The sequence below is a fragment of the Cydia fagiglandana genome, chromosome 5 (assembly GCF_963556715.1).
Source record: "Cydia fagiglandana chromosome 5, ilCydFagi1.1, whole genome shotgun sequence".
NCBI classification, from domain to species: domain Eukaryota; kingdom Metazoa; phylum Arthropoda; class Insecta; order Lepidoptera; family Tortricidae; genus Cydia; species Cydia fagiglandana.
The window spans coordinates 7,183,924-7,204,007 of NC_085936.1; the positions used below are offsets into that span (position 1 = coordinate 7,183,924).

The 20,084-nt window shown below is 34.3% G+C and overlaps 1 protein-coding gene across 1 annotated transcript; it reads right to left on the reverse strand.

Moving 5' to 3' along the window:
- Nucleotides 1-660: 660 nt before the first annotated feature.
- Nucleotides 661-4,231, reverse strand: LOC134664368 (venom allergen 5-like). The gene is made up of 5 exons (XM_063520948.1): nt 3,980-4,231; nt 3,091-3,212; nt 2,257-2,517; nt 1,753-1,948; nt 661-1,250 (listed from the first exon to the last, which is right to left on the reverse strand). The coding sequence occupies exons 1-5, from the start codon at nt 4,056-4,058 to the stop codon at nt 958-960; spliced, it is 951 nt and encodes a 316-aa protein (XP_063377018.1). The 5' UTR covers nt 4,059-4,231; the 3' UTR covers nt 661-957.
- Between the last annotated feature and the right edge of the window lie 15,853 nt (nt 4,232-20,084).

The window sequence follows — 20,084 nt, forward strand, 5'->3', positions numbered from 1 at the left end:
CAAAGAATTTTAATCGCGGAATATGCAGTTCCTGTTGTTAAGTAGTTCTGTTCTGGTATGCAAAGGTACTTCTACTTCACCATTGCAGACTTGTATACATATACATACAGGTATGTTATGAATTTTCCGCTCTTTCGATTATTGTGTGGAAAATATATGAAATAAATGTCTCTTATATACTCTTTGTCGGAGGCTTTACTAAAAGAACTGTGTAAGGGACGTGTATTTTTTAAATAGCCAGATTACGTCTGAGTAAGTAAATGTAAGAAGTAAGAGATAAACTTATAGTTCTTTCCAGTTGAAAGTATATTATAACGTTTCAACTTCTCAGTAAAGCCGTTAGAAATTGGTAATATATGTAAACCAGGCTAGGCCTCCAGGTGTTTTATGGTAATAAGGAACGAAGTGTCACTAAATAATGACTTAGTGACGCAATCTTCGGTTAAGATTCGTCTTTATGACATCTTGATGGCCGATTTTGCGATAGTGCGGTGATGTCATCGGCCTCCGTGTCAAATTTTGCTAATCCAAGTGAATTAATTTACAGGCAGATGACGTGTCCATATTAGTAGATTTCCAATACGAAATTGGCCATATAATCTGATAAAACACTACTACTAATTGAAAAAAACATTAGAAATGCGGAAAGAAAAAACAAAGTAAATATAAAAACATATATTTCTTTTAACAACTGTCGCCTGCTCTCCGCTAATACTTAATGGTCTGTACAATATCACATATTTCATCTAGAATAATCTTCAACTTCATAAATCTTGAAGCTCAGAAAGATTTCAGTATTAAAATATGCCCGCGGTTCTTTTTGTAGAACCAAAGAGAACTTTATATTAACTATCAATACCGATAATCTTAAATATAATCAGTCGAGTAACAGAAACTGTCACAATCTCATAATAATTTAAAAATACTGCTATTAGTATGTCTAAAACTTATGAAGTTTCATAGGTATACAGTACCAAATCTGAATCCTCTTGATTTAGGCTGAGTGAAAAGATTTGATGCAGACTTGAATAGGCTGATAAATGGCCTGTACGTAGAAGTCTGTGTTTCTGTTTGGTAATAGGTAGGCTGGTACTGGTACTGGTATTGGTTGCTGAACTGATTGCTGAATTGGTTGCTGAACTGGTTGCTGAACTGGTAGTTGAAGGCTTGAGTATTGCCAGTGCTGTCTGGGATGACGTTGACATTGTCGACCGTTTGATAACTCGAAGATGCAGTGAAACTGCTGGTTGCTGTAAACAAAATAGTAGATTTTAGTATAGGTATCTCCGAATTATACACACATCAGATTCATAAATTGAACTTTTTCCGCAAAAACTAAAAATAAATAGACTTAAAGGTTTATTAATTATTAAGTGTGCTCTAAAGTCGTGCAAATTAATAAATGTTTGAGTTAATTTCACTCCATTACGAACTGTGCTCGTTGGCTAACCGTCTAAAAATATTTATATTTTAACTTAACAAACGTAAATAATAAGAGAGGCAGAGGTCGCTCGCCTGCTACGTGGTGGTCCACCATATCAATGGATTTGAAACAGACCCAGTTGAACAAAAAGATAACCCAGGATCGACCGACCCCAAATAATGGGAAGAGGCACGGAAAGAAGAAGAAACTTCAAAATCTTGAGTGATCCGTTTAAATACATTTATATCCAAAGCTCGAGGGAATTTTGTATTAAAGGATGTAAGGTTAATATAAAGTACCTGTACAATAACAGAATATGCAATGCTTACCGCATAGACCAGAGTATTTTCTGGAGTCCGCAAGTCCGTAGCTGCTGCAAGCGGGGTACCCCTTCTCGTAAGGGTTGGCTCCGATTACATTGCCTCCGGGACCGTAGTTGCAGACGTACAGCTTGGTGTAGCCTCTTGCGCTGTCGTAGAAGAACGTGAATCCGCAGCCCACGTGCGATGTTTCGCCCCATACCAACTATTCACAAGAGAGATGGAAATTTAATATAAGTCGTTTTTATAAGCCGAAGTTTATAAAGTAAATCTCAGTAAGCTAAATCTTTCATTCGCGTTTTACTTAATGTAACTGTTGTTTTTCGTCCTGTTTATTACTGAATTGCGTTTCCATTTGAAAATGCGTTTTTATCGGTTTGTAAACCGGTTCAATTCTTTAGTAAGTTCGTAAAGTCTACTAAAATTTCGCTACAAACAATTTAATAGTATCTGATTAGAAATAATATCGTCCAAAAAATCAGACCGCGTACAAAATAAAAAAGCGATATGTACCTGAGAGTAATGACCGGTGCCGTGACCGCCACTGATAGGCTGAAATCCGTAGATGCGGACTTCATCGAACCAGGCCTTGATCTGCCTCATGAAATCAGGCTGAGAGTCCTTGGGGTCGCTTGGGGGGCGAGTGGTCCAGGTGGCTGCGAGGTTCTGTCCGACCGGGAATCTGCCGACGTCGCGTTGCGCGGCGTGATCGTGCGCGGGAGTGCATTGGTCAGCCCAACGTTGCGCGGTTGCTGCTAACTCTTCATCCCACACCTGCAAAAATTAAATAATAGTTAATTTTCTCAATACCAGATCGATTCACTGTGCTAGTTTTGGATTCTATTCAAATGTAGTCTGTCTTTTATTACATTACTAAAAAAAAGGGAAACATTTAGTCTTAAAGGTGAGCTTAAAGTGATCGCTCGGCGCCTGCACCCATAAAAGTCGCTGGAATTCCGATAAATCGCAAGTTACGATACCGTGAGCCCTTTCCTGATGTGTAACTGCATTTTAATGTTTTTAGTATAGGGCATCGAACTTTGCAAGCTTTGTGACTCGGTAAATATTTAAATTTGAGTCGGCCGTGAAATGATTGTGTATTATTTCTTAATCGCCGACAATTTATCACTGGTTACGGTTTGATACAATATTCGTTTGTCGCTTGTTAAAGGTCCGAATTGTAAATAAGGTCAATTAATGGAAAAACTTTTGATGGTAATTATGTAAATTAGCATATTTTGTATCACCGCAATTTACCAGAAATCTTCCGTTCCAGTTTTAGCACATTCCTTGATAAAATTAGCATCTACTCCGTCAGTATTAATTTCAATCTTATGTGTGACTTACCATTTCCATCATATTAGCTGCCGGCGGCTGGCTGGAGACTTGCCCCAGCGCGATGCTCTGTCGAAGGCGGTTATGAGCGTCCACGATGCTTTGCTTCTCGAGTGCCGTCAATCCGCCCGACGCTAAACCAAACACATATCATTAGTTACAAGTAATAAGCTTAATCCTTTGAAATTGCTTTAAAAACAGGTATTAATGTATACCGGTATACAATTGTCAAGATCTATGTTGCTATAATTTCAATATTTGTCGCATAATAAGTCGGATTTATCTGATTTATCATGGTCGGTGCGTGTTAACACAGGTGTCTGTCAATAAATTTTTATGACATCGACCCATACGGGTATGCTAATAGGATCGTCTTTGGCAGAACTCGTCTGAATATTGTAGACTGGGTGGCGGCGGGCGATTTTATTACTTCTATGACTGCAAAATGACTTTGACTTTTGCATAAATGTCTAATGAAGAAATTTCATGATATCTTTATTGTCAAGGAAATAAGATATGATCGCTAAGCCGTTATATTACATCATTGTTTAACGCTATTTCCTATTGTTGAATTTTTAATTCAATAATCCGGTTCACGCACAATTAATGAATAATTCTGTTCTATATTAAATTACTTGTTTATAAATTAGTTACTTCACGGTTCAATTATATTATCAAAACAAGCCATATTTACTTAACTTATCTTAAAGTTAATATTTATTTTGTTCGATTTTAAATTGAAACAGGTGTAACTGTTTCAAATTCAGATCGACTTAAAGAAACTATTAATTAAAATTATTTATATTTAGCGCTGCATATTTGCCATCTAATTTAGAATTTTAAGTAATTGAATATTTAGTTGAAAAATATCAATTACAAAGTAATAGTGAAAGAAACTTACTTATCATCTGCTTTCCAATGCCGCAACCCTCTGTCGTTGCCAGGAGCCCTCCCAAAACAAACAACACTAAGGACATCATATCGAAATATTAAAGTTCTTTTTCACAACACTTAACTTGAGATTCGTAACTAAAATTCACTGGTTATTTACGAAACGTCAAAACTCGCCGTGATCCGTAGCACTACGTGCTGCGCGCTCTACGGGCTTTAGCGGTATGTGCGGATTCTGGTGTCGCGGTTGCTTAAGTACCATCGCCGGGTACCTGCCAGGGGAGACGCGCTGCGGGTGACCGTTCGCTGACTTTTCACTAGCCGCACTTTTCAGGACGTTTTAGTGGTCTGATCGTTATAGAGGAAAGTAAAATTTACTGATTGGTCATAAGTAGGTTGATTTGCCTGAAACATAACAGAAAGTTTTATTAAATTACATAGTGTATAAAAGTCCTATAATTATCTTAGAAATTTCAAAAAACATATATAGTTCAGGTAGTCGTCATATATTAAAAGTTTATTCTTAGCCATGCGTCTGTAATACTCGTAAATCATCTAAATATTTAGTCATTTGTATTTTTTTTTCTTTAATGATTTTTATTCCATGAAAATTGTAGGTAATCTGAACCTCTTCAGGTTCCACTACTACGTTGATAATTTTACTTGTAACATGCCTTATGTTATGACAGAGATAAACCTTTTATTTATTTTGAAGGTCCATTCTTAGATGAGATAGTGAAGTCATAATAGACAGATAATTCTAAAATTCATTGATAAATATTTTTCCTATCATTTCATATTCTTTGCTAATATACAGTAGGTACTTATGCTTATATCACAGATTTTTCTGCCATTTGCTTTAAGGTTTAATATTGTGAAACTAAATAAAATGTGTCAAATATGATATGATTATTATCAAAATCATTATAATATAGTTCAAGTAAATAGTAGCGAAATTAGAACAGCACAAGTAGGTACTATTTCGTGTGTCCATGTACCGACGTTGGCCAAAAACTAAAGGAAAGGTTACACGGACATCGGCCAACGAGTTTTTACCTGCAGTTAATAATTTAAAACTCATTACGTTGCACCCGCACTTGTCAATGCAATCGAGTTCTTGTGATGTATCAGAAAATACGCCGACAGATATTGACCGCAACGGAAGTAGTGTTTAACCGAAAATTATAGGCGGCTCGGAAACAAGGAAAATATTACGTCGATAATCACCCGTTTTGTGTCAAAGGATACTCGATCTTTATGACCTTTTTGATTAAAGGTTAACACATTTACAGTCATGATGTGTGGTCCATTGTTAATACCTAATAGTCGAGTCAAGGACTCCCATAAACTGAATGAAGTTGTAATAATAAGTAACTTTGTTTATTTTACTCGATTATTTTTCAAGTAGGGTTTTGATTGGAATAATTACTTAATTATTTGAAAATGTTTTGGAGTGTGAAGTGAAAAAAAGGTTGAGTGAAAATAATATTGTCTTCAATAATTTTATTATAGGTAATTCGCACATAATTTCGTGGAATTATAAATACTTTTTTCATAAATTTAATAATATTTTATGGCATAAAAATAATAAATTCATTATGCCCATTCTTGACCTATAGTTAAGTAGGTAATGATAATAATTTCAAATATGATTTTTTTTTTCATTATTACATCTGATTATTTTGATTTTGACATTATTTTGATAGGTATTTTGAATGTAATAGCTTTAGTTATTTTAATTGTAGTTAATTTTTGTCTTATATTTATTTTATAATACTTGTTATATAATAAATCAAGTATCTTAATTCATAAATGAGTACTTACATATTATGAATGAGAAAAAACGCTACGATTTCTCTAGTTTTCCTGTCGTATTGCAGTATTCTGAAGTAGTTCGTCACTTTCGTCCGGCGGTTCCTAGAATAACGAGGTCTTAATCAAATCATCTTTTTACGACACTTAATTGGGACGCATATTTGCTTTACTTACTTGCCACAAAAATGTAAGTTATGATTTGATGTCCTTAACAATTACAGGACATCCTAAACCATTTCTAAGCTGTACAGGGTCAGCTAAAAAATGGTTTTTGATGTCAGCTGATAATTTTTATTTTTCTTGACCTGGTAAGGTTTTATCTGCTTGTCGATTTGAGCAACAGTATTGATACTCGTAAGAAGAGGTGCCACAACTTTGTTTAAAAAGGACGGACTAGAAACTAGAAAATTATGATTTGGGTTACCATTTTTTTGTTTTTAAGGTGTATTTCTAGCATCATTCTTATGACGCGATTTGCATCGGAATTAGGGTTAGAGTAAATATAAGATTATAATGAGTACCTACACAAATTTATATGTAGTTTAAATATAGAACCTAATACGAAACGCCGAGAAATGGCGGGAAAATAGTAGGTACCTATTAGAGGTGACAACAAGTCTGTTGCCACCCAAAAAGCCGGTTCGCTCAACACCTGGGGTGATTCTTCGCTCATTTGCATATTAATGACTTACGTTTGATCGAATTTTATATCCCCGAACACTACCGCTGTAGGGTTAGCCAATTATTTTTTCCATAACGGAGATCAAGAAACTTAACTAAGGTCAAGTTCGCCAATTCGGACGTCAAATTAAATAAATGAATGTCGTAAACGGTTTGATTTTAGTTATAATATTATACAAGGCGTAACATGAGGAAACCGAATAATTTTAACAGCGTCTTCCAGATCATATTTAGAGACAAAAATGTCCTATAAACTTTTTTGAAAGTCGCCTAGTTTCAGGGATAATATTAATTTTAAAAATAACAAGTTTTTATTGTTACATAGTGTAAAAGCCCTATTTGATGGTGATGTTGCTGCTATGGGACGTAGTCTAAATATCCTTATTGATAGATGTCAAAAAGTGACAAGTAACACTTTGCAAAAAGTAGGTTTTATGAAAAAAAAATTAATAATCAATTTTAAGTGACAAGTTTACCAATAACATTAGTTTTTTATGTACAAATACATTCAAAAAAATTAAAAAACAAAACAATTTTTTTTTGGCGAAATAGACCTTTTAAACTCATATTACATTTTTTCCTTCTTTTGACCTCAGGAATGCGTGGTTAAAAATGATTCGGTTTTTTCATGTTACACCGTGTATATTAAAGCCATTTTCTACGTAGGTATCTACTAATCTTTAAGTTAACTTTTATGTAGGAAGGTTTTTAATGGATGAAATGGTGAACATAAAATATAACCTGTTCTTTTTGACTTATTTAACTTTGGTTTAATTAATGGGACTATAAAATCTTGTGATACTTACAATGTTATAGGTTAATATCGAAGTTATTAATAATTCAGTTTATATTTTGTATGAGCGTACCAAGGGAGGTAAGCAGGTGCACAATACCTTATTTAACAACAAGTATAAATCAATATTACAATGTAATCATAATAGGTAATTAACTGTAACATTAGGTACCTAATAATATTTACTTATTTACATAATGCAATCAGATATGTATTCTTGTAAATACTTTAACAATTTATAATGTAATGTAATATTATGAAAATAAACCTAATCTAATTTAATGAAATAAAATAAATAATAATGATACCTTTAATTGTGTTTATGTGTACCTTATAATTTGCAATTAATTGCTGTGTTGAGAAATATAATATTTTAATTACTTAATCGCTTCACGTTGATATACCAGGTATTTTATTTATTTAGCCCAAAGCCTATTCTTATAACACATAGTTGTATATATCAAGAGTTTTAGCTTACTATCTTTTAAAGTCATTCCCCTTGACAGTAGCTTTTTATCCGTTAGCTTATACTTTCACGTATTCGATAATATATGCGAAATTAGCAAACCTGATTTCAAAATGATCTTTTTCTTTAGATATCTGTAACAGAAACAGTTAATTATTCATTAATAATTAAATAAGTTTTTAATTTTAAATTTTCGGCTTTTTAAGTAAGTAAGATACTTATCTTGATGAGATACTTGCTAACCTAAAAAAACTAAAAATAGAAAACTATTAAAATAAATGAAAAGGGTCGAAACGTGGCCAGGACCAAATAAAATCTTATCAAGCTAAGGTAAATGTGGACTCAATCGTAGGACAAACGAACCAATTGCTTTTGATTGTTGAAACTAAAAGCAATTGCGGCTTTGTCGATGGTATTAATTTTGTTCGTTGTTCGAAAAAACAAACCGGAGAAGTGTGAGTCGGACTCGCCCACCGAGGGTTCCGTACTTTTTAGTATTTGTTGTTATAGCGGCAACAGAAATGATCTGTGAAAATTTCAACTGTCAGCTAGCTATCACGGTTCGTGAGATACAGCCTGAGAGCCTACCGCGAACCACGATCGACGTGTTGCCTCCCTGTCACACTTACGTACGAATTTACAAGTGCGCCAGAGAGGCAACTCGTCGAACGTGGTTCGCGGTAGGCCCTCTGGTGACAGACGGACGGACGGACGGACAGCGGAGTCTTAGTAATAAGGTCCCCTTTTACCCTTTGGGTACGGAACCTTAAAAACGCTAGGGGACTGAATTATCCACACTGACCTTACCTATACTTCCACTAAAATATTAAATAAGTCGTTTTCCTAGTTCACGCCTCGATTTTGTATGTTTTAGTATTATTGTATCCTGATGTAAATGAGATGAAAATATTAGATGACAATCATCGATTTTAAACAAACTACCTGTGTGGTGTTCCTTGACTTTGACTCGTCTAACCTTGACTCAACATTTACCTTGAAGTCGGATTCTTGAATGTTATCACAGGAAACTAGAAAGTCAGCCTCTTAAATAATCGATCCTAATTATGAAATAAACTATGCTTAGTTTTTTTTAGCATTAGAAAAAAAGGTTAACAATCTTGACATGTATTTCCATTGCAAAACAGTTTTTAAAAATCAGTAACTATTCGATGCGATGCGCTCATCAAAGCAATGCGTATATGATTTCTAATTGTTGCAAATTTGCTATGACTTATTTTTAAGTGATTTTCTTAAAATAGAAATGAGGTTTAGAGACAGCTTCTATCTGTTGTTTAGGGTCACTGCTTCAACTTTGACCCTGTGGTAACACAGAAAGAAAACTTTGCATACAAGACAGAAAGTGAAATGGCGCCAATGTGACTTTCTCTTTGATAAGCTATTCAAAGTCACGTCATTTTTTGCTGAAGGTAACTAAGTGTATCTTCTTCCTGTATTATTTGTATTGTTTTCTGTAATGAGGTGTGCAATAAAGAGTATTTGTATTGTATTGTATTGTATACCTACTTTGTATCTTTAGGTATTTAAATAAAAGTAAACAAATAATTTGTACATTTTCAGGTAGTTATAACATTTATTGGTACTAATTAAATACAAAACTACCTGGATCTGTCACTGAACGACCTGACTTACCTACATTAAATATTTGATCATGTAATGTTTTCATCTGCCCTCATCTGGATTAAGGAGCCATTTGAGGAAAGATTTTGTTTACTTATATTTAAATAGGTACCTAAAGATACAAAGTTGTATAAGATTAAATTAACGTGCAAGCTCTCAATGTTAAAGAATCGTTTGTAACTCAGGTGGCATCTTTATGGCAACCAAGCTTTTAGGGAGTTTATTAACTTAAATATAAAAGCAAGGTGACAAGAAAAAACTTAGCTACCTTAACAACTCGTTTATGGCATCAATTTGACACAAACTATGGCCAGTTTTTCAGGGTTCTGTATCCAAACTGGCAAACATGAAAATGTTTATAGTTTTGTCATGTATATCTGTCTAAGTAGAAGCCACTTTAATAAAACGTGGAAAGTATGTGTATATTGAGAGCCGCGTGTTTTTGACCTTTGGTTCCTGGGGCGGCCCTTGGCGTGGGATGTAACATGTGTTGATACATTGGCCCCATCCCACGTCCTGGGCTCTGCCAGGAGGCCGGGGACGGCAGCAGACGACGCCCAAATTACCAAGTGTCGCAAATACGCATTTTTGCAACCGAATTACGTATTTGCGGCACTTGCAATTGAAACTCTCGGTCCTTGGTCGTCAGACACCAAAAAACTAGTCAAAGAAATTTCTACCAAACTGGTCTGGGTGTCTGGCGACCTACGAGCTGCCCCTTTTTTTGCACAAAAACTCAGCCTCGCTGTGCAGAGGGGGAACGCGGCCAGCATCCTGGGAACAATGCCTCAGGCTAATTTAGGGCTAGATCTTTGATTAATTTATTTTGTTATTTAATATCTGTTTTAATTTAATAAACCTTTGGTTTAAATGGCCTTTTGAATCATATAAAGGTACTGCCCCTCTATTATGCGTGATCCGACACGCACTTGTCTGTGTTTTTTTACTTTTGTCCACTAACAAAGTTGACTTTTACGACGTCGTAAAGTAACTCTTTCTTTGATTAAATCATCTTCGTTTTATTGGTTATATTAAAATGTCTTGTACCTGTGTCGTAGGTATTGTTTTTACTCATTTGACAAATGTGTGAAATCTATCACATCAGGATGGCTGACTGTTCCCGGGACACAGGTTTCTTTTTATTTACGCAAGAGCTCAACATCTGCAGCGCTGCTTAGTTAAGATTGTTTTGATAAAATTCCTGAAATTTTTTTTATAAAGGGTGTCATTACCTACTTATAAAGTAAACTAATTATTTTGTTACTATTTTAGCGTATGAATAAACTGGTAACCTGATATGATTGACTGTACCGTTGTAGATTCTAAAGGAACTTGAAAGAGATAACTACATTATCGACGTACTTAAATATGTTTAATATTAGAACCTATTCCTGTGTCATTACCTACTTATAAACTAAACTAATTATTGTGTTACTGTTTAATTATTATATATATATTCATAATAATATTTTTCGTTATTTAAATTGTCACTTAGCTTTTTTGTAGATCTTATAAAAACAATTAAAATACTTAATAATTCAGTTACAGTTTCAAAAATAAATGAAAGAACAGAAGGCGTAATGTTTATTTCCTTATTTTAATTAAACCACGTGCGCTAACTCAAAGCGCCAATTTGATCGTCCTCATAGTTGCAATAGTCACACCTGTAGCATCTCGTGCAGACAATGAGATAATGGGTGACGTAAAAACGTGTCTGAATTGTGAAGTGAGGTTATTACCTACTGGAGAGGAAAAAATACTAAAGATACACGTGAGCAAAATTCATTCACAATAGGTAAGTTTGTAATTTTAATAACAAAACTCCTCGGTACGGAGTGAAACATGTCGAGCGTTTTTCGACTTAAAATACGTGAGTGACCCGTTTTTAATATATTTAATAGGTAAGTTTGTAACTTTGGAAATTTAGATAAGAGTTTAGTGCTGTCAAACTGGTTCAAATTGACAGACATTCAGACGTACTCAACTAATATGAGTAACCACTGATGTAACTCACCGTACTCAACTCACCGTAGTGAGCGTCAGTAGTATCATTAAGGTCATAGTTGTCGGTGAGTGATAGAAATCCTCTCATTTGCCTGTTTTTCACCTATAAGTATTGTTTATATTTTGAGTATGTACATGTGTATATAGTAAGGAAACCAGACTAATCTCAATAAGGCCTAGTTCCCCTTTATCTTTCTGGGTTGGAAGGTCAGACGGCTATCGTAACTATCCGTAAAAAGTAGTGCTCCATCAATTCTTGAGAAAGGTTACCGAGGTGACCGTAAACTTTCTTGGTATACCTACCACGGCAAAAAGCCGGTACAACTCTAGAAACATGACGCCTTTTGGTTTATACCGATGATAAAAAAAATAATGGTATTATTTTTTAAACAGTAGGGTCATTAATTAAATGTGACAGATGAACAAAATTATACAAAAAATATGTATTGAGTAATTAAATTAAATGGTTAGGTTGTTGTACCTTAAGACATGACAAATTGGAGGTCTATTAGCTACATGATAAAAACCAGCTTGTTTTACTTGTAAAATATAGACAAAAACTATGTTTGCTCACATCCTTAACGACAACTAATTAAAATAAAGCGAGAACTAATCTGTAAACTGTCTTTTTATAAACCATTTGAATAACGGTTATAGAATGTTTGAACGATTTCTCATATCTTCCTATGGAGATAAGTACCTAACAGCCTTTAGTTTAATAGCTCGATTCGGGAAATGAATTAGAGATTCATTAAGAAATAGTAAAGATATGTGACGTTCCACTGCAAAAGGTGCTTTATGGCGGCTGGCGCCGCAATTCGGGAAATGAATTAGAGATTCACTAGATATGAAATAGTAAAGATATGTGACATTCCACGGCAAAACGTACTTTATAGCGACTGGCGCTTACGTCGCGTAGCGCAGCAATAATATTGGAGCGGCGTTAATAATAGCGTAAGCGCCAACCGCCATAAGGTACCTTTACCGATGGGACGTCACATATCTTTACTATATCGTATCTAGTTAATCTCTAATTAATTTCCCGAATCGCGCCGTAAGTCGTTTCCTTCAGGACGAATAAAATTTATCGTTTACATTTATTAACAAATTACTTATAAATATCGCGAAGAGCTCATAGCGACACCGAGCCGATCTCGAGAGTTCGAAGCCAGTTTGTTTAACCTCTAAATAAATGGCACCATAAGCGACGAATAGTCCTCCATCCACGTATTTTATACCTATTTAAAATATGTTAAAGTTTTTTTTTGTCGCTGTTTTATATTCAATACATATATATTTTAGTAATGATATACATGTAGTATCATCATCATCATCATCATCATCATCATCTCAGCCATAAGACGGTCACTGCTGTACATAGGCCTCCGGCCTCCCCCTTGGACCTCCATTCGTACCGGTTGGAAGCGACCCGCATCTATGATAAATAGTATACGTCCTTCTAAACTTTTAATACATTGTCATACATAATACATATTTGTAAGCGCATTAAATATTTGATTTCGTTCGATTTCTCACGTTGCAACAAAAAAACAGTAAGAGTTATTTTTTATATTTAAAAATTAACTATGAATAAAGACTTAAAAACTAAACTAAAATTAAACCTACTTAAAAATTAAAGTGATACTTATAATATTATATAAAAACTAAAATATACTTACTGATGTAAATGTAGATGTAGATGAAAATAAAATTAATAAGTAGTATTTTATGCAACCGTTGTTTAAGAGAGGTCAAAAAAGGCGAGTGGCGTGAGTAACAATTTGAGGCGAAGCCGAAAATTGTTAATAAAGACGCCACGAGTTAAACAACGTTGCATACAATACTTTTTCTACGACCAAGCACTTACTTTGAAATGAAATTGTAAATTTAACAAATATTTTTAAATCAAGAAGTAGCAAAAATCGAGGGTACGGGCGGGAAAAGAATTAATGAATGAATAAAATAAAATAAAAATGTCTATGGTTCACTTATTTGTCAGAGATTACATTTAAAATAAGCTTGGCAACACTGAATTTCATTCAATATTTTTTAAGTGGTCATTACACGGAGTATCGTAAAATCGTCAAAAAGATACTGCGTGTATGCACAAATTCTTTTTTGGGGAATAGATTAAAGACTTGTCTTGACAACTATAAGGTAGGGTTTTAAAGGTGTGTGCACGACCCTTTAAATGACAAATAAAAGTACGGGAGTAGAAAAAAGCTATAAAAAGAATATCCCTTCTAAAACCTCCGCCTGCGGCATTGAGCCCATAACGCTGGCTGCGTTATCTCTCTGTATTAAAAACTGAAGACATTTTTAAATACATATTACCAGTTACGTATTAACTTAACTCTGGTCAATGTGGGACTCGAACCCACATCAGACATCTTTGGATTGCCGGTCCAATTATACGGTGGTACGTCCCACATTAAATAAGAAAAATACTATATATTATACATTTATGTTACTAAAATATTCTCATAAATATACTCATAAAACGTTTAAGTATTAATTATATTTTATATGCATGGATGTGGGATTAGTCAGGTGAAGCTACTTTCTGACAGGACGGTGTTCTTATGAATATAAATACGGTCTCCTAGCGTGATCATATTGGTCACTATTAGCTGTTTTGATTTTGATTCTACATTTATTTAAGTAGGTATATTTTTTACATTCTAAGATATTCAATAATCAAGGTCCTAAAAACTAATACCTATTAAGAAATTATTCTCTGTATTTATCTTTCATCTTAGGCTATGCTTTTATAATAATTATGGATATAAAAGTAAAAAAAGTTATACAAAATACATATGAAAATATTATAAGAAATGAATTTTTAGTGTTTAACGTCCGTAAAGTAAATAATTTATTGGCGACTCCAGATAACTGTCGTTTAAAAAGGACGTGAGACGTGATTAGTGTTTTTTTCTTCTTTATAAAAATGTTATATGTTTGTTTTGGTATAGGTACATAATAATAATAAGTCTCTATAATAACCAGATAAATAAATTAATTTGTTATAAGATTTTAACTTACAAAAAGTTGGTCGTCGAAAAAGCTTAGGCATTTTTTTACACTCTTATATTTGACCTGTAGATAGGTTTAAGTGTAAATGTGAGGTTTTAAAGGAAAAAACCCGAACGATATAATACAGGTTCCTTGGGAGATATGTCTTTTTGGATAATGACAGTAGAAATGTGGTTAACCTCAGCGCTGCGCCGGCTGTGGCAGACACAGCGTCGCTTCTCGAAGGACTAACCGGCCGGGTGATTCTTTGTCTATTTCGTCGGGTGACAAGCAAAAGTCTTTAAGTACCACCACAAGTTCATAACCATTAGTGAACCATATTAGTACTGGATTACTAATATGTTGCATAAAATTTATTGTCATATTTTATTTTCGCATAGCGACCCTTGGCAGAATCATCATTTCGCAGAATTACTTTTTGCATAAGTTTCATGGCATACTGTTGTTTCGCACAATTTTGTAAAGCTGAATAATGCAATGGCATAATGTCAATTTGAAGAATAATCCTATAATCGAATAATTGTTTTGCTAAAAATTACGTCGCATAATATTTGCTTGGCATACTGTCTTTTCACACAATTTCCCTAGGCAGAATAATTCATTGGCATAGTGTTGATAAGAATAATATTTTATCGATATTTTTTTTTTATATTAACCTACTTCACCAATGAACAACCTACCCCAACAGTTCCTATTAAGCAGGGGTCGCAATTCTAACCTAACCTACACTTCTGGAAACAGTTCCTTTTGTGTAGGGGTCGCAGTTCTAACCTAACCTAACCTACAGTTCTGGAAGCAGTTCCTTTGTGTCGGGGTCGCAGTTCAAACCTAACCTAACCTACACTTCTGGAAGCAGTTCCTTTTGTGTAGGGGTTGCAGTTCTAACCTAACCTAACCTACAGTTCTGGAAGCAGTTCCTTTGTGTCGGGGTCGCAGTTCAAACCTAACCTAACCTACACTTCTGGAAGCAGTTCCTTTTGTGTCGGGGTCGCAGTTCAAACCTAACCTAACCTACACTTCTGGAAGCAGTTCCTTTTGTGTAGGGGTCGTAGTTCTAACCTAACCTAACCTACGGTTCTGGCAACATTTTCTTTTGTGTAGGGGTCGCAATTCTAACCTAACCTAATCAACCTATAGTTCTGGCTGCAATTCCTTTTGTGTAGGGGTCGCAGTTCTAACCTAACCTAACCTACAGTTCTGGCAACAATTTCTTTTGTGTAGGGGTCGCAGTTTTAACCTAACCTAACCTATAGTTCTTGCAGCAATTCTTTTTATGAAGGTGTCGCAGTTTTAACCTATCCTAAACTGTAGTTCTGGCAGCAATTCTTTTTGTTTAGGTGCAGTCAGCGACATGAGTATTATGTGGTAACAATTTCGGCAGAACTTTTATTCTGCTGCATAACATTCTGCGAAATTGAAGTCTGCAATATGAGCAATATGCCATAAGAAATTCGGTGGAATGTAATTTATGCTACATACAATTCTGCGTATGTAAAATTGACGATATTAGTATTCTGCTATTCATAATTCTGCCATATGAATGTTATGCGAGATGACAGTTATGCTAATTATACAATTATGCAAAAGTATCATTCGGTCAAAAATGTTTCTGGGAAACCTGCTATGCGAATTGTATTTCGGACAATCGATATTATGCAAGATAAAGGGAAGCCATTAGTACTAAAAGAAGGTCGATTTTTGTTTAATTTTTTTTAGTAATTATTTACTTTTGCTTGTCACCTGACGATTTTATTTCGTTTCACTTCTTTCTTTTCATGGTATGAGTGCGGGGCGTTTCTGGATGTTTGCTCAAGACCGGGATAAGAAATTTATGTGAAGGGCTCGGAAGAGGTTCAAATGATTGATGATGGTGATACAAGTTGCCTATCACAGTAAAGCTGGCGACTTGAGCTAAATATTCTTTATAGTTTATGAAATATAAAGCAAGATTCATGTTATAAAATTAAAAAAATACATCAGAATAAATCACAACAACTTCTTAGTTTCTATAAAAGGTTCATGCATTAATTTATTTTCCCCACTAGCGAATCGTTAATGTATGTAAGGAGGTTAGAGTAAGCTTTAGTGAAATAATTTAATTTCAAACTGTTATGATTTAACTAATCAACCATGAGACGGATGCCTGCCACTAACCCTTCGGCCCAGATTTTTTTTGCATAAGAGCAAAGTAATTTTTGCCGTATTAATATCTAAGTGTGCCCTATAAAAGGCAAACGTACTCGTAAAACCATTATGTCGGATGGAACAGAATGAGGGACTTTATTCAAACTGGGCATTGTTTAGGCTACTTACTTTAGTTTGTTAAACATTAGTGCAAAAATCTGTATTTTTCAACCCTAGCGATTAATGACATGACACATGTCAATTTAAAATGTAAATAACTTTCTAGAGTAGTCATTGATATAAAAATGATTCATTTTAATGTTTTTATTTTTACTTTTTAATCCCGCTTTACGGTTATAATAACTCGATTGTAGATCACTTAGATAACACCATCCTTTCATCTCAGTCCCTAAAAATGTTCCACCCAGTATAACTAACAGAATATATCATTAAAAGAAATGCATGGATTTGCCCAATGAGCTGCGCATGAGTGGTCGTGCTCAATGTCAAAACAGGTGAATTCGACAGCGGGAAGTAAACATGATTCGTAATTTACGCCGTCAATTATTTATTGTTATCAATGGCATCATTAACTCATCATTCGTGTTTAGATATAAATAAATAGCTGTGGTTATAATTATATGATTTTATAAGTTGTTATAATTATTTAATGTATTTTTTATGTTTATTTGAAATATAATTGTTTAGGTACTCTGAATTAATATTCAAAAGTAAAAAATATATTTTTTAAATTATTTTTGTCATTTCGCACTTTAGTCATAAATGTTCGAATTTTTTTTAGCAAAACTGATAATTTTAATAAGTCAAATTAGTATGGGTTCAATAACTTACGAATTATAAGATTATTTTTAAAATTATTATTTTCAACAAAGGTATTGTATGTAACACTAAATTTTCAGTTAATCGACCAGATTAACAAACGCCTGTTTTTTATATTTCTAAATAAGGGGTATTTTTTTTATAAATTTACCCCTTAGTTAGAAATATTTAAAAAACCGGCCAAGTAAGGGCCGGTTCATGGAGATCGAAGGGTTCTGTATTTGTAACTTCATACGATATGAAAAAGCCTTTTGAAGAAGTATTTTGGAAAAAATAAACTAATAACAACCGTAATTGTTTAAAGCCTTCGGAATTAGGTAATTAATATTATTATGACTGGCTTATTAATAAGTTAATTCATAAATAAGATTTAAATATTTTGGTCATAAGGGAACAGGAACTAATAATGAATTATATTATGACTTATGTTTTACGTTCGATAGATGATTTGTGTCAATATTAATCTGCTCGACCAATGATCTGTCGATATTTACTTAAGTATGTCAAGTTTGTTCTTAACTAACAAAGAACATCCTGCTAAGAAGAATAATTTAGTAAATCCTGTATATACTTGTTAACTGAACTAGCGACTTGCCCCGGCATCGCACGGGTTAACAGAATATACACTGAGACCTTCCTCAAGCTCAAGCATCACTCTATTGATAAGTGGAAACCGCATGAAAATCCGTTAAGTACTTTTTGAGTTTATCGCGGACAAACACACAAACAGACAGAAACGGCGGGGGACTTGGTTTTATAAGATGTAGTCATTATTAAAATTTACATAGTCCACAAAAACATAATCCTACGATAAGTTTATATGATAGCAGCGAAAATTTCGAGTTAACTCAAACAATGTAAAATGAACTAAAAAAGTTAAGTTTTCATTCACACCTGCCGTATTATGGATATAGTTTTATCCATCTTTATCCACGTGATAAAATAACTGTCACTTTTTAACACCGTGGAATAGAAAGTGACGGAGACCGTTTTATCACGCTGTCACGTAGACAAGAATGACCATCATATCCGTACTGTTTTTTTTTGTTAACTTTGTCGGGTGTAAAAATAGTACCTAGTCTAACAATTATATACACTGGTCAATTAAATACGATAAGCAGAGTAAACATTAGTAACGAATATTATATTAGTATATTAGGTTTTTTTGCAATAAATCATAAAATGTATGACATAAACGCAATATGTCACGGTAAAAATTTTCTAAATTAAATTAATGCTGTAGGACTTGTGAGTCATACCGCGCGCATAGTAACTAAAACGTGAATCTGCCGGCGTATTATGGATGCCTTTATCCACCTGATAAAATAACTGTCCCTTCTTAACACCGTGGGATAGAAAGTGACGGACCCCGTTTTATCACGCTGTCATGTAGACAAGAACGACCATCATATCTGTACTGGACGTGAAATTTATATGAATTCGTGAAATTTATAAAAACAGTCCAAATTGTGAGATAAATAAATTTACAAACGTGCAACTTTGCAAACCGGACAAGTGCGAGTCGGACTCGCCCACCAATGGGTTCCGTACTTTTTAGTATTTGTTGTACCTACATCATCTGAGAAAATTTCAACTGTCTTAGCCATCACGGTTCATGAGATACAGCCTGGTGACAGACAGACAAACAGACGGACAGTGGAGTCTTAGTAATTGGATCCATTAACTACAAACGTGTTGGAGAGCAATATATGAAACGTTGGCGTTATATTATTTAAAAATGTTAAAAAACACTATTTAAATACGTACGACTGTGATTAAAGTGTTTAATCTCCTGATTTTAATTATTTCGTCATTGAGATATATCCGAAACATTATAAGGAAGGTTTAAGAATGCCCCGCACTTCCGTTCAAAGGTCGAATCAATTACGATCTACCTTCTCTTTTTTGCTGATGTCGCCCCAGACTCTCTGAGTCATGCTGCCTGGTTCGAACTTTAGGATACGTCAATTGATGGATCTAGAAACGATATGGATTAGATGTGTCAGTGGCAAATGTGACGTTTTTGTTTGAAGAAGCATCACTTTTGACACTGACATGTCTAATTCATATCGTTTCTAGATCTATTAATTGACGTATCTTAAAGTTCGTATCGGGCCGATGCTCTTATGGCTCCTCTACACGATAGGCCAGCGCCGGCCATTCCAAGGGACGCAGCCATGCGGTAGAATGAGATAGCAATATCACTTGCTCCCTCTAACGCATAAATGCGTCCCTTGGAGTGGCCGGCGCTGGGCCATCGTGTAGAGGAGACATTATACTTGATTGTTTTAAAGCCTGGTTTAGATTTCATATTTTTGTGAAATTACTTAAAGTTGCAGTATTTATTCTGTTCTTCATAATTATTAAATACTTTTTTACTAACATTTTAATTTATTATTCAAACGTGTTCTAATCTAGAACATTTCCAAGACGCGAATTCGTGGTTAGCGAATTATACCTAATACTTGAATGTACCGACGTCACGGTCGCCACTCAGTCTGCAAGTTCTGGTTTGATCTATAAGCCTCTCTAGACATGACTTATTTGGTCCGTCTAATTAATTGCTCTGTGAGTTCATGAATTATTTATAACCTAGGCTACGAAGCCTGAAACATAAAATAGTTTATGCAGGTATAATTTATGATTTTGTCCTGTAGCCACCCACACACAAATATATTGCATAAGACAAGGTAAATAGGTAATAAAACGTTACAAATTTAC

Bases quoted from the DNA above. Each gene is read 5' to 3' on its own strand.
- LOC134664368 (XM_063520948.1), bottom strand. From the start codon at position 4,058: ATGATGTCCTTAGTGTTGTTTGTTTTGGGAGGGCTCCTGGCAACGACA. The intron at 1,949-2,256 runs GTACATATCGCT...TCTTGTGAATAG, and splicing joins GCACCGGTCATTACTCTCAG to TTGGTATGGGGCGAAACATC. The intron at 1,251-1,752 runs GTAAGCATTGCA...TTTTGTTTACAG, and splicing joins AAAATACTCTGGTCTATGCG to CAACCAGCAGTTTCACTGCA.